The 22,075-nt window shown below is 70.1% G+C and overlaps 1 protein-coding gene across 1 annotated transcript; it reads left to right on the plus strand.

Annotated features, from left to right (window-relative positions):
- The first annotated feature begins 606 nt into the window (after nucleotides 1-606).
- On the plus strand, nucleotides 607-20,836 carry LOC148051914 (uncharacterized). Its single transcript, XM_087735002.1, has 14 exons — nucleotides 607-739; nucleotides 2,627-2,721; nucleotides 2,842-2,936; nucleotides 4,800-4,834; nucleotides 13,205-13,250; nucleotides 13,905-14,029; nucleotides 14,234-14,451; nucleotides 15,153-15,364; nucleotides 15,971-16,107; nucleotides 16,455-16,562; nucleotides 17,651-17,758; nucleotides 18,691-19,074; nucleotides 19,466-19,566; nucleotides 20,403-20,836. The coding sequence occupies exons 1-14, from the start codon at nucleotides 607-609 to the stop codon at nucleotides 20,721-20,723; spliced, it is 2,118 nt and encodes a 705-aa protein (XP_087591128.1). The 3' UTR covers nucleotides 20,724-20,836.
- Nucleotides 20,837-22,075: the final 1,239 nt, after the last annotated feature.

The raw sequence follows: 22,075 nt of genomic DNA on the forward strand, positions 1-22,075 counted from the left end.
AGCCCGTTTCTGGGGTCCCGTGCACGCTAATTCCTGTAGGTCCTACCAAAACGGAGCCGTTTGTGTAGGTCCTACGTAAACAAATGCGTTTTGGGGCAATAAAGCCCATTTTTGGGGGTCCCGTGCACGCTAATTCCTGTAGGTCCTACCGAAACGACGCCATTTTGGGGGGGGGGTGTTACGTCACCAAGCCCAATCCCGTGGCTCTTACGTCAACAAACGCCTTTCCGGGGTGGGGGGTGGTGTGTCTTACGTCAACAAAGAGGTTTGAGGACGTCCTACGTCATCAAAACAGACACCTCCCCCTTCCCCCCCCCCCCCCTCCCAGTCCTCACCGCGGTCCGCGCGTTCCCCTCCTCCGGAGAGAGCCGAACGCCTCCGGGTCGGGGAGGCGGGAAGAGCCGAAGGGGAGGCGGGAAGAGCCGAAGCGCTTCCGGAAAGAGCCGAAGGGAGGCGGAAGGAGCCGAAGCGTCACGGAAAGAGCCGAAGCGGCGGCGGAGGGAGCCGAAGCGTTTCCGGAAGTTGCCGAAGCGTTCGGCGGAAGGAGCCGAAGCGCCAGGGACGGGGCGGGCGCTGTTGAGGAGCGGTTGAGCGGCGCCACACAAGATGGCGGACGGGGAGGAGGTGACTCTGGACGGGCGGCCGCTCCATCTGCTCCGCGTCGCCGACCTGAAGGCGGCCCTGGAGCAACGCGGCCTGGCCAAGAGCGGACAGAAAAGCGCCCTCATCAAGCGGCTACGCGGGGTGAGGGCGGCCGGGCGGCGGCGGGGAGGGAGCCGAGGAGACGGGGGAAGATTGGGGGGGGGGAAGGCGGTTACCGGCGGCGCATGCGCCATCGCCCCGTTTCCCCCCTTCCCCCCCGCCCCCCCCCCGCCCCGGTTTCCCGCCAACGGCTGAGGGGAGGCGGGCGCATGCGCGGAGCGCGATCGCGGCGGAGGGGGGGGGAGCGAGGGGGGGGGGAGACCCCCGGAGCTGAGGGGTTTGAGGTAAAAGTGGGGGGGTTTGGGGGGGGTGGGGAAAAATCCGGTTTTGGGGGGAGTTTGTGAGGGGATTTGGGGTGAAAATCCGTTTTCTGAGCAGTTTGTGGGGGGATTTGAGGTAAAAGTTGGGGTTTGGGGGCGTTTGTGAGGGGATTTGGGGTAAAAATCCATTTTTTGGGGAGTTTGTGAGGGGATTTGGGGTGAAAGTTGGGGTTTTGGAGAGTTTGTGAGGGGATTTGGGGTAAAAATCCATTTTTGTGGAGTTTCGGGGGGATTTGAGGTAAAAAATCGTGGTTTGGGGGAGTTTGAGGGGGGTGTGAGGGGATTTGGGGAAAAAGTCACGTTTTGGGAGTGTTTGTGAGGGGATTTGGGGTAAAAATTGGGGGTTTGGGGTGTTTGTGAGGGGATTTGGGGTCAAAAACTGCATTTTGGGGGCGCTCGTGAGGGGATTTGGGGTGAAAATCCATTTTTTGGGGAGTTTGTGAGGGGATTTGAGGTAAAAGCCGGGGTTTTGGAGAGTTTGTGAGAGGATTTTGGGTAAAAATCTGTTTTCTGGGGAGTTTGTGGGAGGAGTGGGGGTAAAAATTGCGGTTTAGGAGAGTTTGGGGGGGATTGAGGTAAAAGTCGGGGTTTGGGGGCATTTGTGAGGGGATTTGGGGTGAAAATCCATTTTTCGGGGAGTTTGTGAGGGGATTTGAGGTAAAAGTTGGGGTTTTAGAGAGTTTGGGGGGGGATTTGAGGTAAAAATCCGTTTTCTGGGGAGTTTGTGAGGGGGTTTGTGGTGAAAATCGCGGGTTTGGAGAGTTTGTGAGGGGATTTGAGGTAAAAATCCATTTTCTGAGCAGTTTGTGGGGGGATTTGAGGTAAAAGTTGGGGTTTGGGGGCATTTGTGAGGGGATTTGGGGTGAAAATCCATTTTTCGGGGAGTTTGTGAGGGGATTTGGGGTGAAAGTTGGGGTTTTGGAGAGTTTGTGGGGGGATTTGAGGTAAAAATCCGTTTTCTGGGGAGTTTGTGAGGGGGTTTGGGGTGAAAAAGCGCATTTTGGGGGCGCTCGTGGGGGGATTTGGGGTGAAAAATGGCTTTTTGGGGGCCTTTGTGAGGGGATTTGGGGTGAAAAAGCGCATTTTGGGGGCGCTCGTGAGGGGGTTTTGGGTTTTTTTGGGGGGGGGTCTGAGGGGATTTGGGGTTTTTTGGGGGGGGTCTGAGGGGATTTGGGGTTTTTTGGGGGGGGGGTCTGAGGGGATTTTGGGTTTTTTGGGGGGGTCTGAGGGGATTTGGGGGGTTTTTGGGGGGATTTGCGAGGTTTTGGGGGCTCTGAGGGAGTTTGTTTTTTGGGGGGGGGTTGGGGGGTTCTGGGGGGGGGGGGGGGTTGGGGTGACTCGGAGGGTTTGGGGGGGTGTTTTTTTTGGGGGGGGGGGGGCTTTGGGGGTGACGGCGCTGCCCCCGCAGGCGCTGATGCTGGAGAACCTCCAGAAGCACTCGACCCCCACGCCACCTTCCAGCCCAACTCCCAGGTGAGGGAGACCCCCCCCCCCCCTTCCTCCTCCTCCTCCTCCTCCTCCTCCTCCCCTCCCCCCTCCCCTCCCCCCAGAGCACCCCAAAACCGCCCCGATTCCCCCCAAACCCAGATGGGGGAGGAGATGAGCCAGAACAGCTTCATCAAGCAGTACCTGGAGAAGCAGCAGGAGCTGCTGCAGCAGCGGCTGGAGCGGGAGGCGCGGGAGGCGGCCGAGCTGGAAGGTGAGGTCGCGGGGAGCCCCCCCCCCCCCCCCAACCCCCAAATCCGCCGGGTTTCACCCCAAAACCTTTGTTTGTGCGTGTGTGTGTGTGTGTGTGTGTGTGCGCATCCCCCCTCCGCAGCCTCGGGGAGGAGCGGCCCCGCGCCCCAGCGCCCCGAGGACTCGGACGAAGAAGGGGGTCGGAGGCCGGAGCGTCGCGGCGGCCGCCTCCGCCAGGTAAAGGACGCGGGGGGGCGGGGGGGGGTGGTCGCCCGAAGCCCCGCCCCTCCCCCACATTTCGGACCCCCCCCCACCCCCCACCCCCATTTTAAAGCCCGTTTTGGGGTCCGTTGGCGCCGTTTTCGGGGCGTTTTATGATGGGGGGGGGGGAGGTTTTGGGGTCCCCTCCCCCATTTTGGGGTCCCCTCCCCCATTTTGGGGCGGTTCCCCCCCATTTTGGGGCGGTTCCCCCCCATTTCGGGGGGGCCCTTTCATTCCCGGGGGGGGGGGGGGGGGCCCTCCCCGTTTTGGGGCCGTTTCCCCCATTTTTGGGGTTCCCCCCCCCTCTCTCTTTGGGGCCCCCTCCCCCTTTTCGGGGGGGGCGGGCCCCGCCCCTGACCCCGCCCCTCCCCGCAGGCCACGCCCCCCGAGGGCGGTGCGGAGGGGCCCCCCCGCGGGCGCCGGGGGGGGGGGCGGCCCCCCCTGAAGCCGGGGGAGGAGGAGGAAGAGGAGGGGGAGGAAGAGGAGGAGGAGGAGGAAGAGGAGGAGGAGGAAGAGGAGGAGGAGGAGGAGGGGGAGGAGCCCCCCAAGCCGCAGGAGGGGGAGCCCCCGGCCCCCCCCCCGCCCGAGGAGGGCGGGGCTAAGGGGGGGGGCCCCGCCCCGCCGGCCCCGCCCGCCCCCCCCCCCCCCCCCCCCCCCCTGCCGGGGGGGGCCCCGCCCCCGCCCCCCGCGGGAGGGGGAGCCCCCCCGCCCCTGCTGACCAAGGAGACGCCCCCCCCCTCCCCCGGGGGGCGGGGCCGCCCCTCCCCCCGCTCCTCCTCCCCCGCCTCCTCCTCCTCCTCCTCGCCGCCGCCCTCCCCCTCCTCCCGCCGCAGCTCCCCCTCCCCCTCCCCGCCGGCCTCGCCCGCCAGCAGCGCCGGCAGCAGGAAGGTGAGCGCCCCCCGGGGGCACTGGGGGCACTGGGGCGGACTGGGGGCGCCTGCACCCAACTGGGAGCCAACGGGGGGGATACTGGGAGCGCCTAGACCCAACTGGGGGCGCCTAGACCCAACTGGGACCCAACTGGGAGCACCTAGACCCAACTGGGACCCAACTGGGAGCACCTAGACCCAACTGGGACCCAACTGGGGGCACCTAGACCCAACTGGGACCCAACTGGGAGCACCTAGACCCAACTGGGGGCACCTAGACCCAACTGGGACCCAACTGGGAGCACCTAGACCCAACTGGGGGGGTACTGGGAGCGCCTAGAGCCAACTGGGAGCCAACTGGGGGTGCCTAGACCCAACTGGGGGCACCTAGACCCAACTGGGAGCGCCTAGACCCAACTGGGACCCAACTGGGAGCACCTAGACCCAACTGGGACCCAACTGGGAGCACCTAGACCCAACTGGGACCCAACTGGGAGCACCTAGACTCAACTGGGGGGATACTGGGAGCACCTAGACCCAACTGGGACCCAACTGGGAGCACCTAGACCCAACTGGGGGGGTACTGGGGGCGCCTAGACCCAACTGGGACCCAACTGGGAGCACCTAGACCCAACTGGGACCCAACTGGGGGGATACTGGGAGCACCTAGACCCAACTGGGAGCGCCTAGAGCCAACTGGGACCCAACTGGGGGGATACTGGGAGCACCTAGACCCAACTGGGAGCGCCTAGAGCCAACTGGGAGCCAACTGGGAGACCCCAAACCCAACTGGGAGGTTCCGAAACCCAACTGGGAGACCTCGGAGCCAACTGGGAGACCCCAAACCCAACTGGGACCCAACTGGGAGACCCCTTTTGGTCCCCCGGTCCGAACTGGGAAGCTCCCAGTCCAAACTGGGAGGCTCCCAGTGCCAACTGGGCGCCCCCCCGACCGCTGCCTCCCCCCGCAGGGCGGCGCCGAGGGTCCCCCGAGCCAGCCCCCGCGGTGAGTGGGGCTATAGGGGGCTATAGGGGGGCTATAGGGGGCGGGGGGGGCCCTATGGGGGACATAGGGTGTCTATAGGGGATGGGGGGGCCCTATGGGGGGCTATAGGGTGTCTATAGGGGATGGGGGGGGCTATAGGGTGTCTGTAGGGAACGGGGGGCCTATGGGGGACATAGGGTGTCTATAGGGGATGGCGGGTCCCTCGGCGTGCTCTGTAGGGGATGGGGGGGCCCTATGGGGGGACATAGGGTGTCTATAGGGGTTCGGGGGGGCTATAGGGTGTCTGTAGGGAACGGGGGGGCCTATGACGGACATAGGGTGTCTATAGGGGATGGAGGGCTATGGGGTGTCTATAGGGAACAGGGGGGCCCTATGGGGGGCTATAGGGTGTCTATAGGGGATGGGGGGTCCCTCGGCGCACTCTATAGGTGATGGGGGGGGGCTCTATGGGGGGCATAGGGTGTCTATAGGGAATGGGGGGGCTATAGGGTGTCTGTAGGGAACGGGGGGCCTATGGGGGACATAGGGTGTCTATAGGGAACAGGGGGGGCCTATGGCAGACATAGGGTGTCTATAGGGGATGGCGGGGCCCTCGGCGTGCTCTATAGGGGATGGAGGGGCCCTATGGGGGGACATAGGGTGTCTATAGGGGATGGGGGGGGGCTGTAGGGTGTCTATAGGGGATGGGGGGCCCTATGGGGGATATAGGGTGTCTGTAGGGGACGGGGGGGCGTATGGGGGATATAGGGTGTCTATAGGGGATGGGGGGGCTATGGGGGAGCTATAGGGTGTCTATAGGGGACGGGGGGCCCTATGGGGGACATAGGGTGTCTATAGGTGATGGGGGGCCCTATGGGGGGCTATAGGGTGTCTATAGGGGACAGGGGGGCCCTATGGGGGACATAGGGTGTCTATAGGTGATGGGGGGCCCTATGGGGGGCTATAGGGTGTCTATAGGGGATGGGGGGGCTATAGGGTGTCTGTAGGGATCGGGGGGCCTATGGGGGACATAGGGTGTCTATAGGGGATGGCGGGTCCCTCGGCGTGCTCTGTAGGGGATGGGGGGCCCTATGGGGGGATATAGGGTGTCTATAGGGGTTCGGGGGGGCTATAGGGTGTCTGTAGGTGACGGGGGGCCCTATGGGGGACATAGGGTGTCTATAGGGGATAGGGGGGCTGTGGGGGAGGCTATAGGGTGTCTGTAGGGGATGGGGGCCCCTATGGGGGACATAGAATGTCTATAGGTGCCAGGGGGGCCCTATGGCTTCTATAGGGGATGGGGGTCCCTGGGTGTGCTCTATAGGGGATGGGGGGCCTATGGGGGACATAGGGTGTCTATAGGGGATGGGGGAGTCCTGGGTGTGCTCTGTAGGTGTTGGGGGGGCTCTATAGGGGATATAGGGGGCTCCGTAGGTGATGGGGGGCCCTGGGGGGTGGTGTATGGGGGTCTATAGGGGACGGGGGGGGTCCTGGGGGACTCTGTGGGAGGATGTATGGGGTCTGTAGGTGAGGGGGGGCCCTATGGGTGGATATATGGTGTCTATAGGTGTCGGGGGGTCCCTGGGGGGGTCTGTGGGTGAACGTATGGTGCCTATAGGTGATGGGGGATGGGATGTATGGCATCTATAGGTGATGGGGGTCTCGGGGGGGATGTACAGTACCTATAGGCGATGGGGGATGTCTGGGGGGGATGTATGGTGTCTGTAAGTGAACGGGGGGGTCTCTGTGGGGGGATGTACGGTATCTATAGGTGATGGGGTCGCTGTGTGGGGATGTATGGTGTCTATAGGTGGTGGGGGGGTCTCGGGGGGATGTGTGGTATCTATAGGGGATGGGGGGGTCGCTGTGGGGGGACATACGGTGTCTATAGGCGATGGAGGGTCTCTGTGGTAACTATAGGTGATGGGCCTCGGGGGGGATGTACGGCGTCTATAGGGGACGGGGGTCGCTGTAGGGGATGTACGGTATCTATAAGTGAGCGGGGGGGATGGATGGCATCTATGGGGGACGGGGGATTACTGTGGGGGGATATATGGTATCTATAGGGGACGGGGGTTGCTGTGGGGGGATGTATGGCATCTATAGGTGATGGGGTGTTGCTGTGGGGGATGTACGGCGTCTATAGGTGACGGGGGGTGTCTGTGGGGGGATGTACGGCGTCTATAAGTGAATGGGGGGGATGGATGGCATCTATAGGGGACGGGGTGTTGCTGTGGGGGGATGTACGGTATCTATAGGTGATGGGGGTCTCTGTGGGGGGATGTATGGTGTCTATAGGTGACGGGGGGTCTCTGTGGGGGGATGTACGGTGTCTATAGGTGACGGGGGTCTCTGTGGGGGGATGTACGGCGTCTATAGGGGACGGGGTGTTGCTGTGTGGGGATATATGGTATCTATAGGTGATGGGGGGGTCTCTGGGGGGATGTACGGTGTCTATAGGTGACGGGGGGTCTCTGTGGGGGGATGCATGGTGTCTATAGGGGATGGGGTGTCACTGGGGGGGGATGTATGGCGTCTATAGGTGAGGTGGTGTTGCTGTGCGGGGATATATGGTATCTATAGGTGATGGGGGGGTCTCTGTGGGGATGTACGGCGTCTATAAGTGACGGGGGTCGCTGTGGGGATGTATGGTGTCTATAGGGGAGGGGGGTCTCTGGGGGGGATGTACGGTGTCTATAGGGGACGGGGGGTCTCTGGGGGGGGATGTACAGTGTCTATAGGGGATGGGGTGTTGCTGTGGGGGGATGTATGGTATCTATAGGGGACGGGGTGTTGCTGTGGGGGGATGTATGGTGTCTATAGGTGACGGGGGGTCTCTGTGGGGGGATGTACAGTGTCTATAGGGGACGGGGGGGTCTCTGTGGGGGGATGTACGGTGTCTATAGGGGACGGGGTGTTGCTGTGGGGGGATGTACGGTATCTATAGGTGACGGGGGGTCTCTGTGGGGGGATGTATGGTATCTATAGGGGATGGGGGGGTCTCTGGGGGGGGATGTATGGTATCTATAGGTGACGGGGGGTCTCTGTGGGGGGATGTATGGTATCTATAGGTGACGGGGGGTCTCTGGGGGGGGATGTATGGTATCTATAGGGGATGGGGGGGTCTCTGGGGCGGGATGCATGGCGTCTATAGGTGATGGGGGTCTCTGTGGGGGGATGTACGGTATCTATAGGTGACGGGGGGTCTCGGGGGCTCTGTGCGGTGCCCATAGGGGGTGCCTATAGGGGAGGGGGTGGCGGGGCCGCGGCCCCTCCCCCCCCCCCGCCCCTCCCCCCGCCGCGGGGGCTGCCGGGTAAGCGGCAAGATGGCCGCCCCGCCCGCCCGCGGCTGCCCCGCACAATAGAGAGGGGGGGGACGCCCCCGGCCGCCCGCCAGGAGGGGTGAGGGGGGGGGATCTATGGGGCGGGGGGGGATCTATGGGGCTGGGGGGGAGCTGTGGGGCGGGGGGGATCTATGGGGCTGGGGGGGTTGTGGGGCTGGGGGGGATCTATGGGGCTGGGGGGGAGCTGTGGGGCGGGGGGGATCTGTGGGGCTGGGGGGAGCTGTGGGGCTGGGGGGAGCTGTGGGGCTGGGGGGAGCTGTGGGGCTGGGGGTGGTTGTGGGGCTGGGGGAGGTTGTGGGGCGGGGGGGCTGTGGGGCTGGGGGGCTTCTATAGGGCTTAGATCTGTGGGGCTGGGGGGGCTGTATGGGGGGCTCTATGGGGCGGGGGGATCTATAGGGCTGGGGGGGCTGTATAGAGGGGTTCTATGGGGCTGGGGGGATCTGTGGGGCTGGGGGGGCTCTATGGGGCTGGGGAGGTTCTATAGGGCTGGGAGCTATGGGGCTGGGGGGGCTCTATGGGGCTGGGGGGGCTGTGTAGGGGGAGTCTATGGGGCAGGGGGGATCTATGGGGCTGGGGGGTGTCTGCGTGTCTGTATAGGGGGGCTCTGTGGGGCTGGGGGGATCTATAGGGGGAGCCTATGGGGCTGGGGGGGCTGGGGGGTCTCGTGTGGGGCTGGGGGCTCTAGGGCGGGGGGCAGCTATAGGGGGAATCTATGGGGCTGTATAGGGGGCGGCTGTGGGGCTGGGGGCTCTGTGGGGCCAGGACCCTTCTGGGGGGGACCCCCCCAAGTGTGGGGCAGCCGGGGGGGCGTCTGTGGGGCAGGGCCCCCCCTGTTCAGAGCTGCCATGGGGCAGGGCCCCCCCCCTGCTGTGGGGCCCAGCCCCCGCTGTGGGGCCGGCCCCACTGATCCCCTCCCCCCCGCCCCTCCCCCAGCGAGGAGCCCATGGAGCCGGGACCCCCCCCGCGGCGGGGGGCTCCCCCCAGCGCCCCCCGAGCGCCCCCGGGCCCCTGGGGTACCCGGGGGGGGGGGGGGCCCGCCCCCCAAGGGGGGGGCGGGGTGGGGGGGGGTGGGGGTGGGGCCCCTTCCCTCCTGCGCCCCCCCGCAGCCTCTGCCCCACGGCGGCCGCGGGCGACCCCCAGGCTCACTTGGGGGGCGCCCCCCCCCCCCCCTTCCATCCGCTTGGGGGGCGCCCCATAGCGGCAGGGCCCCTCTCCCCCTCCCCCCCTTCACTTGGGGGGCACCCGGCGGCGGGGGCGGGGGTGGTTAACGAGGCCGTCAGGGGGCCGCCCCTCCCCCCCCCCCCCCCGCCCCCCCCCGCCACACTCACTTGGGGGCGCCCCACGGCGGCACCTCCGGGACCCACATCTCACTTGGGGGGCGCCCCACGCCGCCGTCAGCCCCCATCCCCCCCCCCCCCCCACACACCCCCTTGGGGGGCGCCCCACGCCGCCGTGGGTCCCCCAGCCCCCCCGCCTCCACTTGGGGGGCGCCCCACGCCGCCGTGGGTCCCCCAGCCCCCCCGCCTCCACTTGGGGGGCGCCCCACGCCGCCGTGGGTCCCCCAGCCCCCCCGCCTCCACTTGGGGGGCGCCCCGGGCCCCCCGGACCCCCCAAACGTCTCTCTTTTGGGCACCCAGCGCTGGCCTAAAGGACCCCCGGGACCCCCACCTCCCCCGCGGGGGGGGCACCCAGCGCCACCCCACGGAGCTCCCGGACCCCCAACGTCTCACTTGGGGGGCGCCCACCACCCCACGGATCTCCCGGACCCCCAACACCTCACTTGGGGGGCGCCCGAACCCGCTTGAAGGAGCCTGCGGGACCCCCAGCGGCCCACTTATGGGGCACCCGACACCCCACTTATGGGGCACCCGACACCCCACTTATGGGGCGCCCCACGGCCGGAGAACATCTGAGACCCCCAAGATCCCACTTATGGGGCACCCAGCGTCCCGCTTATGGGGCGCCCCACGGCCAGAGGAGCTCGGGGACCCCCAACACCCCACTTATGGGGCGCCCCACGGCCGAAGAACCTCTGGGACCCCCAAGATCCCACTTATGGGGCACCCGACACCCCACTTATGGGGCGCCCCACGGCCGGAGAACATCTGAGACCCCCAAGTTCCCACTTATGGGGCGCCCCACGGCCGAAGAACCTCTGGGACCCCCAAGATCCCACTTATGGGGCACCCAACACCCCACTTATGGGGCGCCCCACGGCTGAAGAACCTCTGGGACCCCCAAGATCCCACTTATGGGGCGCCCCACGGCTGGAGAACATCTGGGACCCCCAAGATCCCACTTATGGGGCACCCAACACCCCACTTGTGGGGCGCCCCACGGCTGAAGAACCTCTGGGACCCCCCGACGTCCAACTTGGGGGGCGCCCCACGGCTGGAGAACATCTGGGACCCCCAAGATCCCACTTATGGGGCACCCGACACCCCACTTAGGGGGCGCCCCACGGCTGAAGAACGTCTGAGACCCCCAACACCCCACTTGTGGGGCGCCCCACGGCCGGAGGAGCTCGGGGACCCCCCCCACCTCACTTAGGGGGCGCCTGGCGTCCGCAGGACTTTGAGGCCCCCCCACTTGGGGGGCGCCCCACACCTCGAGGACCCCCGTGACCCCCAAGTCCCCTCTGGGGGCAACCAAGAGCTGCTCAAGGACCCCTGGGGCCACCGAGTTTCCCCCGGGGGCAACCAACATCGGCTCAGGGACCCCCAAGCGTCGCCGGGGGGCAACCACCATCTCAAGGACCCCTGGGGCCACCGAGTCTCCTCTGGGGCCACCAAGTTTCTCCTGGGGGCAACCGGTATCAGCTGAAGGACCCCCAAGTCTCCCCTGGGGGCTACCAACATCATCTCGAGGACCCTCTGAGGCCACCAAGTCTCCCCCAGGGACAACCAACATCGGCTCAGGGACCCCCAAGCGTCACCGGGGGGCAACCAACGTCTCAAGGACCCCTGGGGCCACCGAGTCTCCCCCGGGGGCAACCGATATTGGCTGAAGGACCCCCAAGTCTCCCCTGGGGGCTACCAACATCATCTCGAGGACCCTCTGAGGCCACCAAGTCTCCCCTGGGGGCAACCAAGAGCTGCTCAAAGAGCCCCGCGACCCGCAAGTCTCCCCTGGGGGCTACCAACGTCTGCTCGAGGACCCTCTGGGGCCACCAAGTCTCCCCCAGGGGCAACCAACATCGGCTCAGGGACCCCCAAGCGTCACCGGGGGGCAACCAACGTCTCAAGGACCCTCTGGGGCCACCAAGTCTCCCCCAGGGGCAACCAACATCGGCTCAGGGACCCCCAAGCGTCACCGGGGGGCAACCAACGTCTCAAGGACCCTCTGGGGCCACCAAGTCTCCCCCGGGGGCAACCAAGATCTTCTCCAGGACCCCCAAGTCTCCCCTGGGGGCTACCAGCGTCTGCTCGAGGACCCCTGGGGCCACCGAGTCTCCCCTGGGGGCAACCAATGTCGGCTCAGGGACCCCCAAGTCTCCCCTGGGGGCTACCAACATCATCTCGAGGACCCTCTGGGGCCACCAAGTCTCCCCTGGGGGCAACCGATATTGGCTGAAGGACCCCCAAGTCTCCCCTGGGGGCTACCAACATCATCTCGAGGACCCTCTGAGGCCACCAAGTCTCCCCTGGGGGCAACCAACATTGGCTCAGGGACCCCCAAGTGTCGCCAGGGGGCAACCAACGTCTCAAGGACCCCTGGGGCCACCGAGTCTCCCCTGGGGCCACCAAGTTTCTGCTGGGGGCAACCAACATCAGCTCAGGGACCCCCGGGACCCCCAAGTGTCGCCAGGGGGCAACCAACTCCAGCCGGGGACCTGCGGGACCCCCAAAAGCTCACTTATGGGGCAGCCCCACGGACTGCAGGGACCCCCAAAACCCCATGTGGGCCACCCCACGGACCGCCGCGACCCCCACCCCCACTTAGGGGGCAGCCCCACGGATCGCCAGGACCCCCCGCATCACTTGGGGGGCAGCCCCACGGACTGCAGGGACCCTCACCCCCACTTGGGGGGCAGCCCCACGGATCTCCGGGACCCCCCAGAACCTCACTTATGGGGCAGCCCCACGGACCGCCGCGACCCCCGCATCACTTGGGGGGCAGCCCCACGGACCTTTGGGACCCCCACCTCCACTTAGGGGGCAGCCCCATGGAACTCCAGGACTCCCACATCACTTGGGGGGCAGCCCCACGGACCTCTGGGACCCCCCGAATCACTTGGGGGGCAGCCCCACGGACTGCAGGGACCCCCACCTCCACTTATGGGGCAGCCCCACGGACTGCAGGAACCCCCACCTCCACTTAGGGGGCAGCCCCATGGAACTCCGGGACCCCCACCTCCACTTAGGGGGCAGCCCCATGGAACTCCGGGACCCCCACCTCCACTTAGGGGGCAGCCCCACGGATCTCCGGGACCCCCCAGAACCTCACTTATGGGGCAGCCCCACGGACCGCCGCGACCCCCGCATCACTTGGGGGGCAGCCCCACGGAGCTCCGGGACCCCCCGAATCACTTGGGGGGCAGCCCCACGGACTGCAGGGACCCTCACCCCCACTTGGGGGGCAGCCCCACGGATCTCCGCGACCCCCACCCCCGCTTATGGGGCAGCCCCACGGACCTCTGAGAAGCGCCCCCCCCCCCCCCCCCCCCAAAGCCTCTTGGGGGGCAGCCCCACGGATCAGCAGGACCCCCACCCCCCACTCTGTGGGGCACCCCATGGACTGCAGGGACCCCACCCCCACTTGGGGGGCAGCCCCACGGATCTCCAGGACCCCCCCACCCCCACTTGGGGGGCAGCCCCACGGATCCGCCACCACCCCCACTTGGGGGGCAGCCCCACAACCCCCCACCCCCACCCCCACCCCCCCCCCCCCCAGCGCCATGGGGCAGCCCCACGGGGTGGGGGGAGGGGGGCTGGGTCAGGAGGGGGCGGAGCCCGGCCCCGCCCCCCGGTGCTGACGTGGGCCCCCCCTCCCCCCTCCCCGGGGGTCTCTCCCCCCTCCCCCCCGGCCCCTCCCCCTCTCTCCCCAGAGCCCCGCCCAGCCCAAGGCCCTCAAGAGGAAGATCGCTGTCCTCTGTGAGTGGGGGCGGGGCTTGGGGGGCGGGGCCGGGGGGAGGGGCTTGGGGGTGGGGAAGGGGCTTAGGAGTGGGGGGGAGGGGGTGAAAGTGGGGGCGGGGCTCGGGAGGAGGGAGGGGGCTGAGAGTGGAGGGGGTGGGGCTAAGGCGGGGCTTGTGGGGGGTTTTGTGTTATGGGGCGGGGCTTAGGAAGGGGCGGGGCTTGTGTCTTTTCTGGGGCGTGGTTAAATCGCGGGCGGGCGGGGCCCGGGCCTCTGGGGCGTTGAAAGGGGGTGGGCGGGGCTTGGGGTGAGGGAGGGGCTTAGGAGGGGGGAGGGGTGAAAGGGGGCGGGGCTCGGGAGGAGGGAGGGGGCTGAGAGTGGAGGGGGTGGGGCTAAGGCGGGGCTTGGGGGGGCTTAGGAAGGGGCGGGGCTTATGTCTTTTCTGGGGCGTGGTTAAATCGCGGGTGGGCGGGGCCCGGGCCTCTGGGGCGTTGAAAGGGGGTGGGCGGGGCTTGGGGCGAGGGAGGGGCGTGGGGGCGGGGCTTGGGACGAGGTGGGGCCTTCGGGGTGGGGGGGTGGGGAAGGGGGCCCGGCTTGGGGGGGGGGGGGGGCTTGGGGGGGTGGGGCGTGTCGCGGCGTGTCCCCGCCCCCCTGCCGAGCCCCCCCCCCCGCAGCGGCCACCAAGGCCCCGGAGCCCGAGGGGGGGGGAGGGGCCGGGGGCCGCAAGCGGCGCTGGGGGTCCAGCACGGCCAGCGGCCCCAAGCGCCCCTCCATCAGCATCACCACCGACTCCCTGCGGGTGAGCCCCGCCCCCCGCCCCGCCCCCCGCCCCGCCCCCTCCGTCACCATCGCCACCCGCCCCCCGCGGGTGAGCCCCGCCCCCTCCTCTCCCCCCCCCCATTCCCACCCCCCAATTCCCCTCGGGGCCGCTCCCCTCCCCCCTCCGTTGGGGGAGGGGCGCCCCCCGCGCGCGCTGACGGCGCCCCTCCCCCCCCCCCCGCAGAGCCTGATCCCCGAGATGAAGGCGGGGGGCGGGGGCGGGGCGGAGGCGGTGGGGGGGCTGCACGCGGAGGAGGGGCCGATGGAGGAGGAGGAGGCGGCGGGGGGCGGGGGGGGGGCCGGGGAGCGGGGGCAGGGGCCGGGGCCGCCCCTCCCCTCCGCCTCCCCTCCCCCACCCACCCCCACCACCCCCCGCTGAAGATCTGCCGCACCGTCACCCAGGTGGGAGCGCCCCTCCCCCCACCGACCCCGACCCCTCCCCCGCTCCGTTGGCCCGCCCCCCACTTCTCTGACCCCTCCCCCCACGGACCCTGGCACCTCCCCCCACCCCCCGACCCCTCCCCCACCCATCTGGCCCCTCCTGTAACCCCTCCCCCACCCCCCGACCCCTCCCCCACCCATCTGGCCCCTCCTGTAACCCCTCCCCCACCCCCCCCCTGACCCCTCCCCCACCCATCTGGCCCCTCCTGTAACCCCTCCCCCACCCCCACTGACCCCTCCCCCACCCATCTGGCCCCTCCTGTAACCCCTCCCCCACCCCCCTGACCCCTCCCCCACCCATCTGGCCCCTCCTGTAACCCCTCCCCCACCCCCCGACCCCTCCCCCACCCATCTGGCCCCTCCTGTAACCCCTCCCCCACCCCCACTGACCCCTCCCCCACCCATCTGGCCCCTCCTGTAACCCCTCCCCCACCCCACTGACCCCTCCCCCCACATGCCCCGAACCCCCCCGGCCCCTCCCCCCACCCCCGACCCCTCCCCCACCCCATTGGCCCCTCCCCCACCTCACTGAGCCCTCCCCCCGCTTACCTCCCCCCTCCCCCACTCCTCTGACCCCTCCCCCCACTGACTCCGACCCCTCCCCCCCACCCCCCTGACCCCTCCCCCGGCCCCTCCCCCCTGACCCCGCCCACTGCCCGCAGGTGGTGCCGGGGGAGGGGCAGGCGAACGGGCAGGAGGAGGAGGAGGAGGAGGAGGAAGGCGGGGGGGGGAGGGGAAGGGGGGGCGGGGAGGAGGAGCGGGCGCAGCCCCTCCCCCCGGCGGCGGCCCCGCCCCTGCCGCCGCCACCGCCCTCCCCCCGCCCCGGCCGAGGGGGCCCAGCCCCTCCCCCCCGGCGAGCAGGAGGGGAAGAGAGGTGAGGGGGGGGCACTGGGAGGGACTGGGAGGGGATTTGGGGGGACTGGGAGGGAACTGGGAGGGACTGGGGGGCACTGGGAGGGAACTGGGGGGCACTGGGAGGAACTGGGATGGACTGGGGGGGAACTGGGAGGGACTGGGGGGCACTGGGAGGGAACTGGGGGGCACTGGGAAGAACTGGGATGGACTGGGGGTGAACTGGGGGGCACTGGGAGGGAACTGGGGGGCACTGGGAGGGACTGCGGGGGAACTGGGAGGGACTGGGGGGCGCTGGGAGGGACTGGGAGGAGATTTGGGGGGACTGGAATGGACTGAGAGGGAACTGGGATAGACTGGGAGAGAACTGGGGGGATTTGGGGTGACGGGGATGAACTGGGGGGGTTGGGGGGACTGGGAGGGGATTAGGGGGAACTGGGATGGACTGGGGGCCCGGGGGGGTTGGGGGGACTGGGACATACTGGGAGGGACTGGGGGACGGGGAGTGAACTGGGATGGACGGGGACGTACTGGGGGGGCAGTGGGGGGCACTGGGGGGGTCACCGGTCCGTACTGGTCCATACTGGTCCCCGCTGGGAGTGACGCAGCGGCTGCCCCCTCCCCCCAGGCGAGGCCCCGCGGCGGGGGATGGGCGCCCAGCCCCGCCCCCTCGGGCTCTGCCTCCCCATCGACGACCCCGTGCGGGCCGCGCCCCGCCCCTCCCCCCGCGCCCGCCCCTCCCCCATCGTCCACCTCTGCAACCTGGTGAGGCCCCGCCCCCGCCCGGGGGGAGGGGGGGAGGGGCCGGGAAATGCACTTGGGGGGCAGGTGTGGGGCAGGGAAATGCACTTGGGGGGCAGGGAAATGCACTTGGGGGGCAGGTGTGGGGCTGGAAAATGCACTTGGGGGGCTGGGAAATCCACTTGGGGGGCTGGGAAATGCACTTGGGGGGCAGGGAAATGCACTTGGGGGGCAGGTGTGGGGCTGGAAAATGCACTTGGGGGGCTGGGAAATGCCCTTGGGGGGCTGGGAAATCCACTTGGGGGGCTGGGAAATGCACTTGGGGGGCAGGTGTGGGGCTGCCCCCCAGCTGCCCCACGGCCGCCCCCCAGGTGCGCCCCTTCACGCTGGGGCAGCTGAAGGAGCTGCTGGGGCGGACGGGGCGGCTGCGGGAGGAGGGCTTCTGGATCGACAAGATCAAGTCCCACTGCTACGTCACGGTGGGTGGGGCGCCGTGGGGCGGCTGTGGGGCGCCGTGGGTCCCTATGGGGCGCCGTGGGGCGGCGGGGAGGGACGGGTGGGGGAGGTCCCGTCAACTTCTGTGGGTGCTATGGGGCGCTGTGGGGCGCTGTGGGGCGGCTATGGGGTGCCGTGGGGTGCTGTGGGGTGCTGTGGGGCGGCTATGGGGCGCCGTGGGGCGCCGTGGGTCCCTATGGGGCGCCGTGGGGCGGCGGGGAGGGACGGGTGGGGGAGGTCCCGTCAACTTCTGTGGGTGCTGTGGGGCGCTATGGGGTGCTGTGGGGTGGCTATGGGGCGCTGTGGGGCGCTGTGGGGCGCCGTGGGGCGGCAGGGAGGACGGGTGGGGGAGGTCCCGTCAACTTCTGTGGGTGCTGTGGGGCGCCGTGGGGCACTGTGGGGCGCTATGGGGTGCTGTGGGGCGCCGTGGGGTGCTGTGGGGCGGCTATGGGGCGCCGTGGGGCGCCGTGGGTCCCTATGGGGCGCCGTGGGGTGGCGGGGAGGGACGGGTGGGGGAGGTCCCGTCAACTTCTGTGGGTGCTATGGGGCGCTGTGGGGCGCTGTGGGGCGGCTATGGGGTGCCGTGGGGTGCTGTGGGGTGCTGTGGGGCGGCTATGGGGCGCCGTGGGGCGCCGTGGGTCCCTATGGGGCGCCGTGGGGCGGCGGGGAGGGACGGGTGGGGGAGGTCCCGTCAACTTCTGTGGGTGCTATGGGGCGCTGTGGGGCGCCGTGGGGCGGCTGTGGGGCGCTGTGGGGCGCCGTGGGGCGGCAGGGAGGACGGGTGGGGGGAGGTCCCGTCAACTTCTGTGGGTGCTGTGGGGCGCCGTGGGGCACTGTGGGGCGCTATGGGGTGCTGTGGGGCGCCGTGGGGTGCTGTGGGGCAGCAGGGAGGGACGGGTGGGGGAGGTCCCGTCAACTTCTGTGGGTGCTGTGGGGCGCCGTGGGGTGCTGTGGGGCGGCTATGGGGCGCTGTGGGGCGCTGTGGGGCGCCGTGGGGTGCTGTGGGGTGCTGTGGGGCGGCTATGGGGCGCCGTGGGGCGGGCGCTGACTGGGCCCCGCTCTGCCCCCCAAGTACGCCTCGGTGGAGGAGGCGGTGGCCACCCGCAACGCCCTGCACGGGGTCAAGTGGCCCCAGTCCAACCCCAAGGTGCTGGCGGCCGACTTCGCCGAGCAGGAGGAGGTGCCGGGGGCTGGGGGGGGCGGGGGGGGTCTGGGGGTCACTTGGGGGTCGGGGGTCAGTTGGGGGTCGGGGGTCACTTGGGGGTCGGGGGGGTCACTTGGGGGTTGGGATCACTTGTGGGTCTGAGCAGTTCACTTGTGGGTTGGGGGTCACTTGGGGGTCAGCGGTCACTTGTGGGTCACGGGGTCACTTGGGGGTCGGGGGGTCACTTGGGGGTCGGGGGTCACTTGTGGGTCTGGGCAGTTCAGTTGGGGGTCAGGGGGCCCACTTGTGGGTCGGCGGTCAGTTGGGGGTTGGGGGTCAGTTGGGGGTCGGGGGTCACTTGTGGGTCGGGGGTCACTTGTGGGTTGGGATCACTTGTGGGTCTGGGCAGTTCACTTGGGGGTCGGGGGTCACTTGTGGGTCGGGGGTCACTTGGGGGTCAGGGGTCACTTGTGGGTCGGGGGTCAGTTGGGGGTCAGGGGGTCACTTGGGGGTCAGGGGGGTCACTTGTGGGTCAGACTCACTTGTGGGTCTGGGCAGTTCACTTGTGGGTTGGGGGTCACTTGGGGGTCAGCGGTCACTTGTGGGTCACGGGGTCACTTGGGGGTCAGGGGGTCACTTGGGGGTCGGGGGTCACTTGGGGGTCTGGGGGTCACTTGGGGGTCACGGGGTCACTTGTGGGTCAGGGGCCACTTGGGGGTCAGGGGTCACTTGGGGGTCTGGGGGTCACTTGGGGGTCAGGGGGTCACTTGGGGGTCGGGGGTCACTTGGGGGTCAGGGGTCACTTGGGGGTCCGGGGGTCACTTGGGGGTCAGGGGGTTCAGTTGTGGGTCTGGGCAGTTCACTTGTGGGTCGGGGTCACCGGGGGGTCAGGGGTCACGGGGGGTCAGGGGTCACGGGGGGTCAGGGGTCACCGGGGGGGTCTCTGACGCGCGGGTGCCGCCCCACAGCTGGATTTCCACCGGGGGCTGCTGGCGGAGCGGGCGGCGGGGGGGGGGGGGGGGGGGGCGGGGCGGGGCTACGGGGCGGGGGCGGGGCGGGGGGCGGGGCGGGAGGCGGAGCGGGCGCAGCGGGCGGAGCGGGAGCGGGAGATGGAGCGGCGGGAGCGGACGCGGGGGGAGCGCGAGTGGGGCCGCGGCAAGGGGCCCCCCCGCTCCCCCAGCCCCTCCCCCCCGGCCCCGCCCCCGGCCCCGCCCCCTCCCCCGCCGCCGCCGGCCCCCCGCCGCCGCGCGGCCCCGGCCACGCCCCCCGCGAGCCCCGCCCCCGCCACCGCCCCCCCGACAAGGAGCGGCCCGGGGGGCGGGGCTGCCGCGAGGCGCGGCCCGACAAGAAAGGTAACGGGGGGGGGGGGCGGGGGGGGCGTGGCCGGGGGGGGGGGCCACGAGTGGGTGTGGCTGTGAGGCTGGGGGCGGGGCCGGGGGGCCGGGGGCGGGGTTATGGGGCAGCTGTGGGGCTGGGGGCGGGGCTGTGGGGCTGGGGGCAGGGTTATGGGGCAGGGCTCTGGGGCGGGGGTGTGGTTATGGGTGCGGCTACGGGGCTAGGGGCGGGGCCGTGGGGCTGGGGGCGGGGCTATGGGGTAGCTCTGGGTGTGGCTGTAGGGCTGGGGGCAGGGCTACGGGGCGGGGGCGGGGCTATGGGTGTGGCTACGGGGCTGGGGCAGGGCTGCGGGGCCGGGGGCGGGGCCGGGGGCGGGCCCTCAGCGCCGCCCGCCCCCTGGCCCAATAGAAAAGCCCCCCGAGGAGCCGCCCGCCAAGCTATTGGACGACCTCTTCCGCAAGACCAAGGCGGCTCCCTGCATCTATTGGCTGCCGCTGACCGACACCCAGGTGGGCGGGGCCGGGACCGCGGTGGGCGGGGAGACCCCCCTCGCCCCGCCCCCAGCCCCATCGCTGCCCCATAAGCACATCTCCAGCCCCACGGCCCTGCCCCCGCCCCGCCCGTAACCCCACCCCCAGCCCCACCCCAACGCCGTAGCCCCGCCCCCAGACCTATAACCACCTCCCAGACCCCAGACACGCCCCATAGCCCCGCCCCAGCCCCAAAGCCACGCCCCCAGTCCCATAGCCCCGCCCACAGCCCTGCACCCCACAGCCCTGTCTATAGCCACACCCACAGCCCCATTGCCCTGCCCCATAGCCCCGCCCCCAGCCCCATTGCCCTGCCCCAGCCCCATAGCCCCGCCCCATAGCCCCGCCCCCGCCCCATAGCCCAGCCCCATAGCCACGCCCCCAGCCCCATAGCCACGCCCCAGCCCCATAGCCCCGCCCCAGCCCCATAGCCACGCCCCCAGCCCCATAGCCACGCCCCAGCCCCGTAGCCCCGCCCAGAGCCCTGCATCCCATAGCCCTGTCTGTAGCCACACCCCCAGTCCCATTGCCCTGCCCCATAGCCACGCCCCAGCCCCATAGCCACGCCCGTAGCCACACCCCCAGCCCCATAGTTCTGCCCGTAGCCACACCCCCAGCCCCACCGCTGCCCCCGAGCCCCGCCCCCAGCCCCGTAGCCCCGCCCCCAGCCCCGTAGCCCCGCCCCCAGCCCCGTAGCCCCTCCTGTAACCCTATCCCGAGCCCCGTAACCGCGCCCCCAGCCCCCCCGCCCCAGCCCCCCCGCCCCGCCCCCCCCGGGCCCCGCCCCCCGGCCCCGCCCTGACCCCGCCCCGCAGTTCGTGCAGAAGCAGGCGGAGCGGGCGGCGCGGGCGCGGGAGCGGGAGCGGCGCCGCAAGGAGCAGGAGGAGGAGGAGCAGCGCCAGCAGCAGCAGCAGCAGCAGCAGCAGCAGCGGGGGGGGGGCGGGGCCGGGGGCGGGGCCTCGTCCGGCCCCGCCCCTTCCTCCCGCGACAAGCGCGGCGGCCCCGCCCCGCCCGCGGCGGCCTCCTCCTCCTCCTCCTCGTCGCGCGACCCCCACCGCGAGCACCGGCGCGGCGGCGAGAAGCGGCGCAGCCGGAGCCGCAGCACCCCCCTGCGCGACCGCGGCGGCCGACGCTGACCACGCCCTTCCGGGAAATGCCCCCGCTTCCGGGAAACGCCCCCCCCCCCCTCCGCTTCCGGGAGGCGCCATTTTGAGGGGGGTCCGGGCCGGGGGGGGGGGGTGGGGGAGGGAGGAGGGAGCTGAGGAATAAAATGGCCGCCGGCCGCGGCCCCCACCGAGCCCCGCCCCCTCCCTGCGGCCCCGCCCCCTCCCTGCGGCCGCGTTTGGGGCTTTTTGGGCGGCTTTCGGGGGTTTTCGAGGGTGGGGGAGGGGATGGGGGGGGGCGTGGCTCCTCCCGGCCGCCAGGGGGCGCCCGCCGCTCGCCTCCCCGCGGGCGGCTTCCCGCCCCTTTGCGCCGTTCTCGCCCCCATTGGTCGATGCGGTCGGTGCCGCGCTCCGATTGGCCCGCCCGCCTGCTCCTCACCGCTTCCCGCCCGGCCCATCGGGGGCGGGACCAGCACCGCCCTCCTCACCCTCCCATTGGCCAACGCCGTCAGCGCCGCGCTCTGATTGGCCCGCCCGCCTCCTCCTCACCGATTCCCGCCCAGCTGTGCAGGGGCGGGACCAGCACCGCCCTCCTCGCCCTCCCATTGGCCAATGCCGCCACCTCCGCGCTCCGATTGGCCCGCCCGCTTTCTCCTCAGCTCTTCCCGCCCGGCCCGTCGGGGGCGGGACCAGCAACAACCTCCTCGCCCTCCCATTGGCCAACGCGGTCAGCCCCGCGCTCCGATTGGCCTGCCCGCCTGCTCCTCACCGCTTCCCGCCCAACGGCGGGGGGGGCGGGACCAGCACCGCCCTCCTCGCACTCCTATTGGCCAGTGTAGTCGGCACCGCGCTGCGATTGGGCCGCCCGCTTTCTCCTCACCGCTTCCCGCCTCGCCGCGCGGGGGCGGGACGAGCACCTCCCTCCTCGCCCTCCCATTGGCCAGCGCGTCCTGCGCCGCGCTCCGATTGGCTCCCCTGCCTTCTCTTCACTGCTTCCCGCCCAGCCCATCGGGGCGGGACTTGCGCTGCCGTCCTCGCCCTCCCATTGGCCAGCGCGTCCAGCGCCGCGCTCCGATTGGCCCGCCCGCCTGCTCCTCACCGCTTCCCGCCCAACGGCGGGGGGGGCGGGACCAGCACCGCCCTCCTCGCACTCCTATTGGCCACTGCGGTCAGCGCCGCGCTCCGATTGGCCCGCCTGCTTTCTCTCCAGCTCTTCCCGCCCAACGGCGGGGGGGGCGGGACCAGCACCGCCCTCCTCGCCCTCCCATTGGCCAATGCCGCCACCTCCGCGCTCCGATTGGCCCGCCCGCTTTCTCCTCAGCCCTTCCCGCCCAGCGGCGCAGGGGCGGGACCCCTGCGGCTCTCCTCGCCCTCCCATTGGTCGC

This window comes from Nipponia nippon, unplaced genomic scaffold (assembly GCF_047370975.1).
Source record: "Nipponia nippon isolate SJK-2023a ecotype South Korea unplaced genomic scaffold, ASM4737097v1 scaffold_51, whole genome shotgun sequence".
In the NCBI taxonomy this organism is placed as follows: Eukaryota; Metazoa; Chordata; class Aves; order Pelecaniformes; family Threskiornithidae; genus Nipponia; species Nipponia nippon.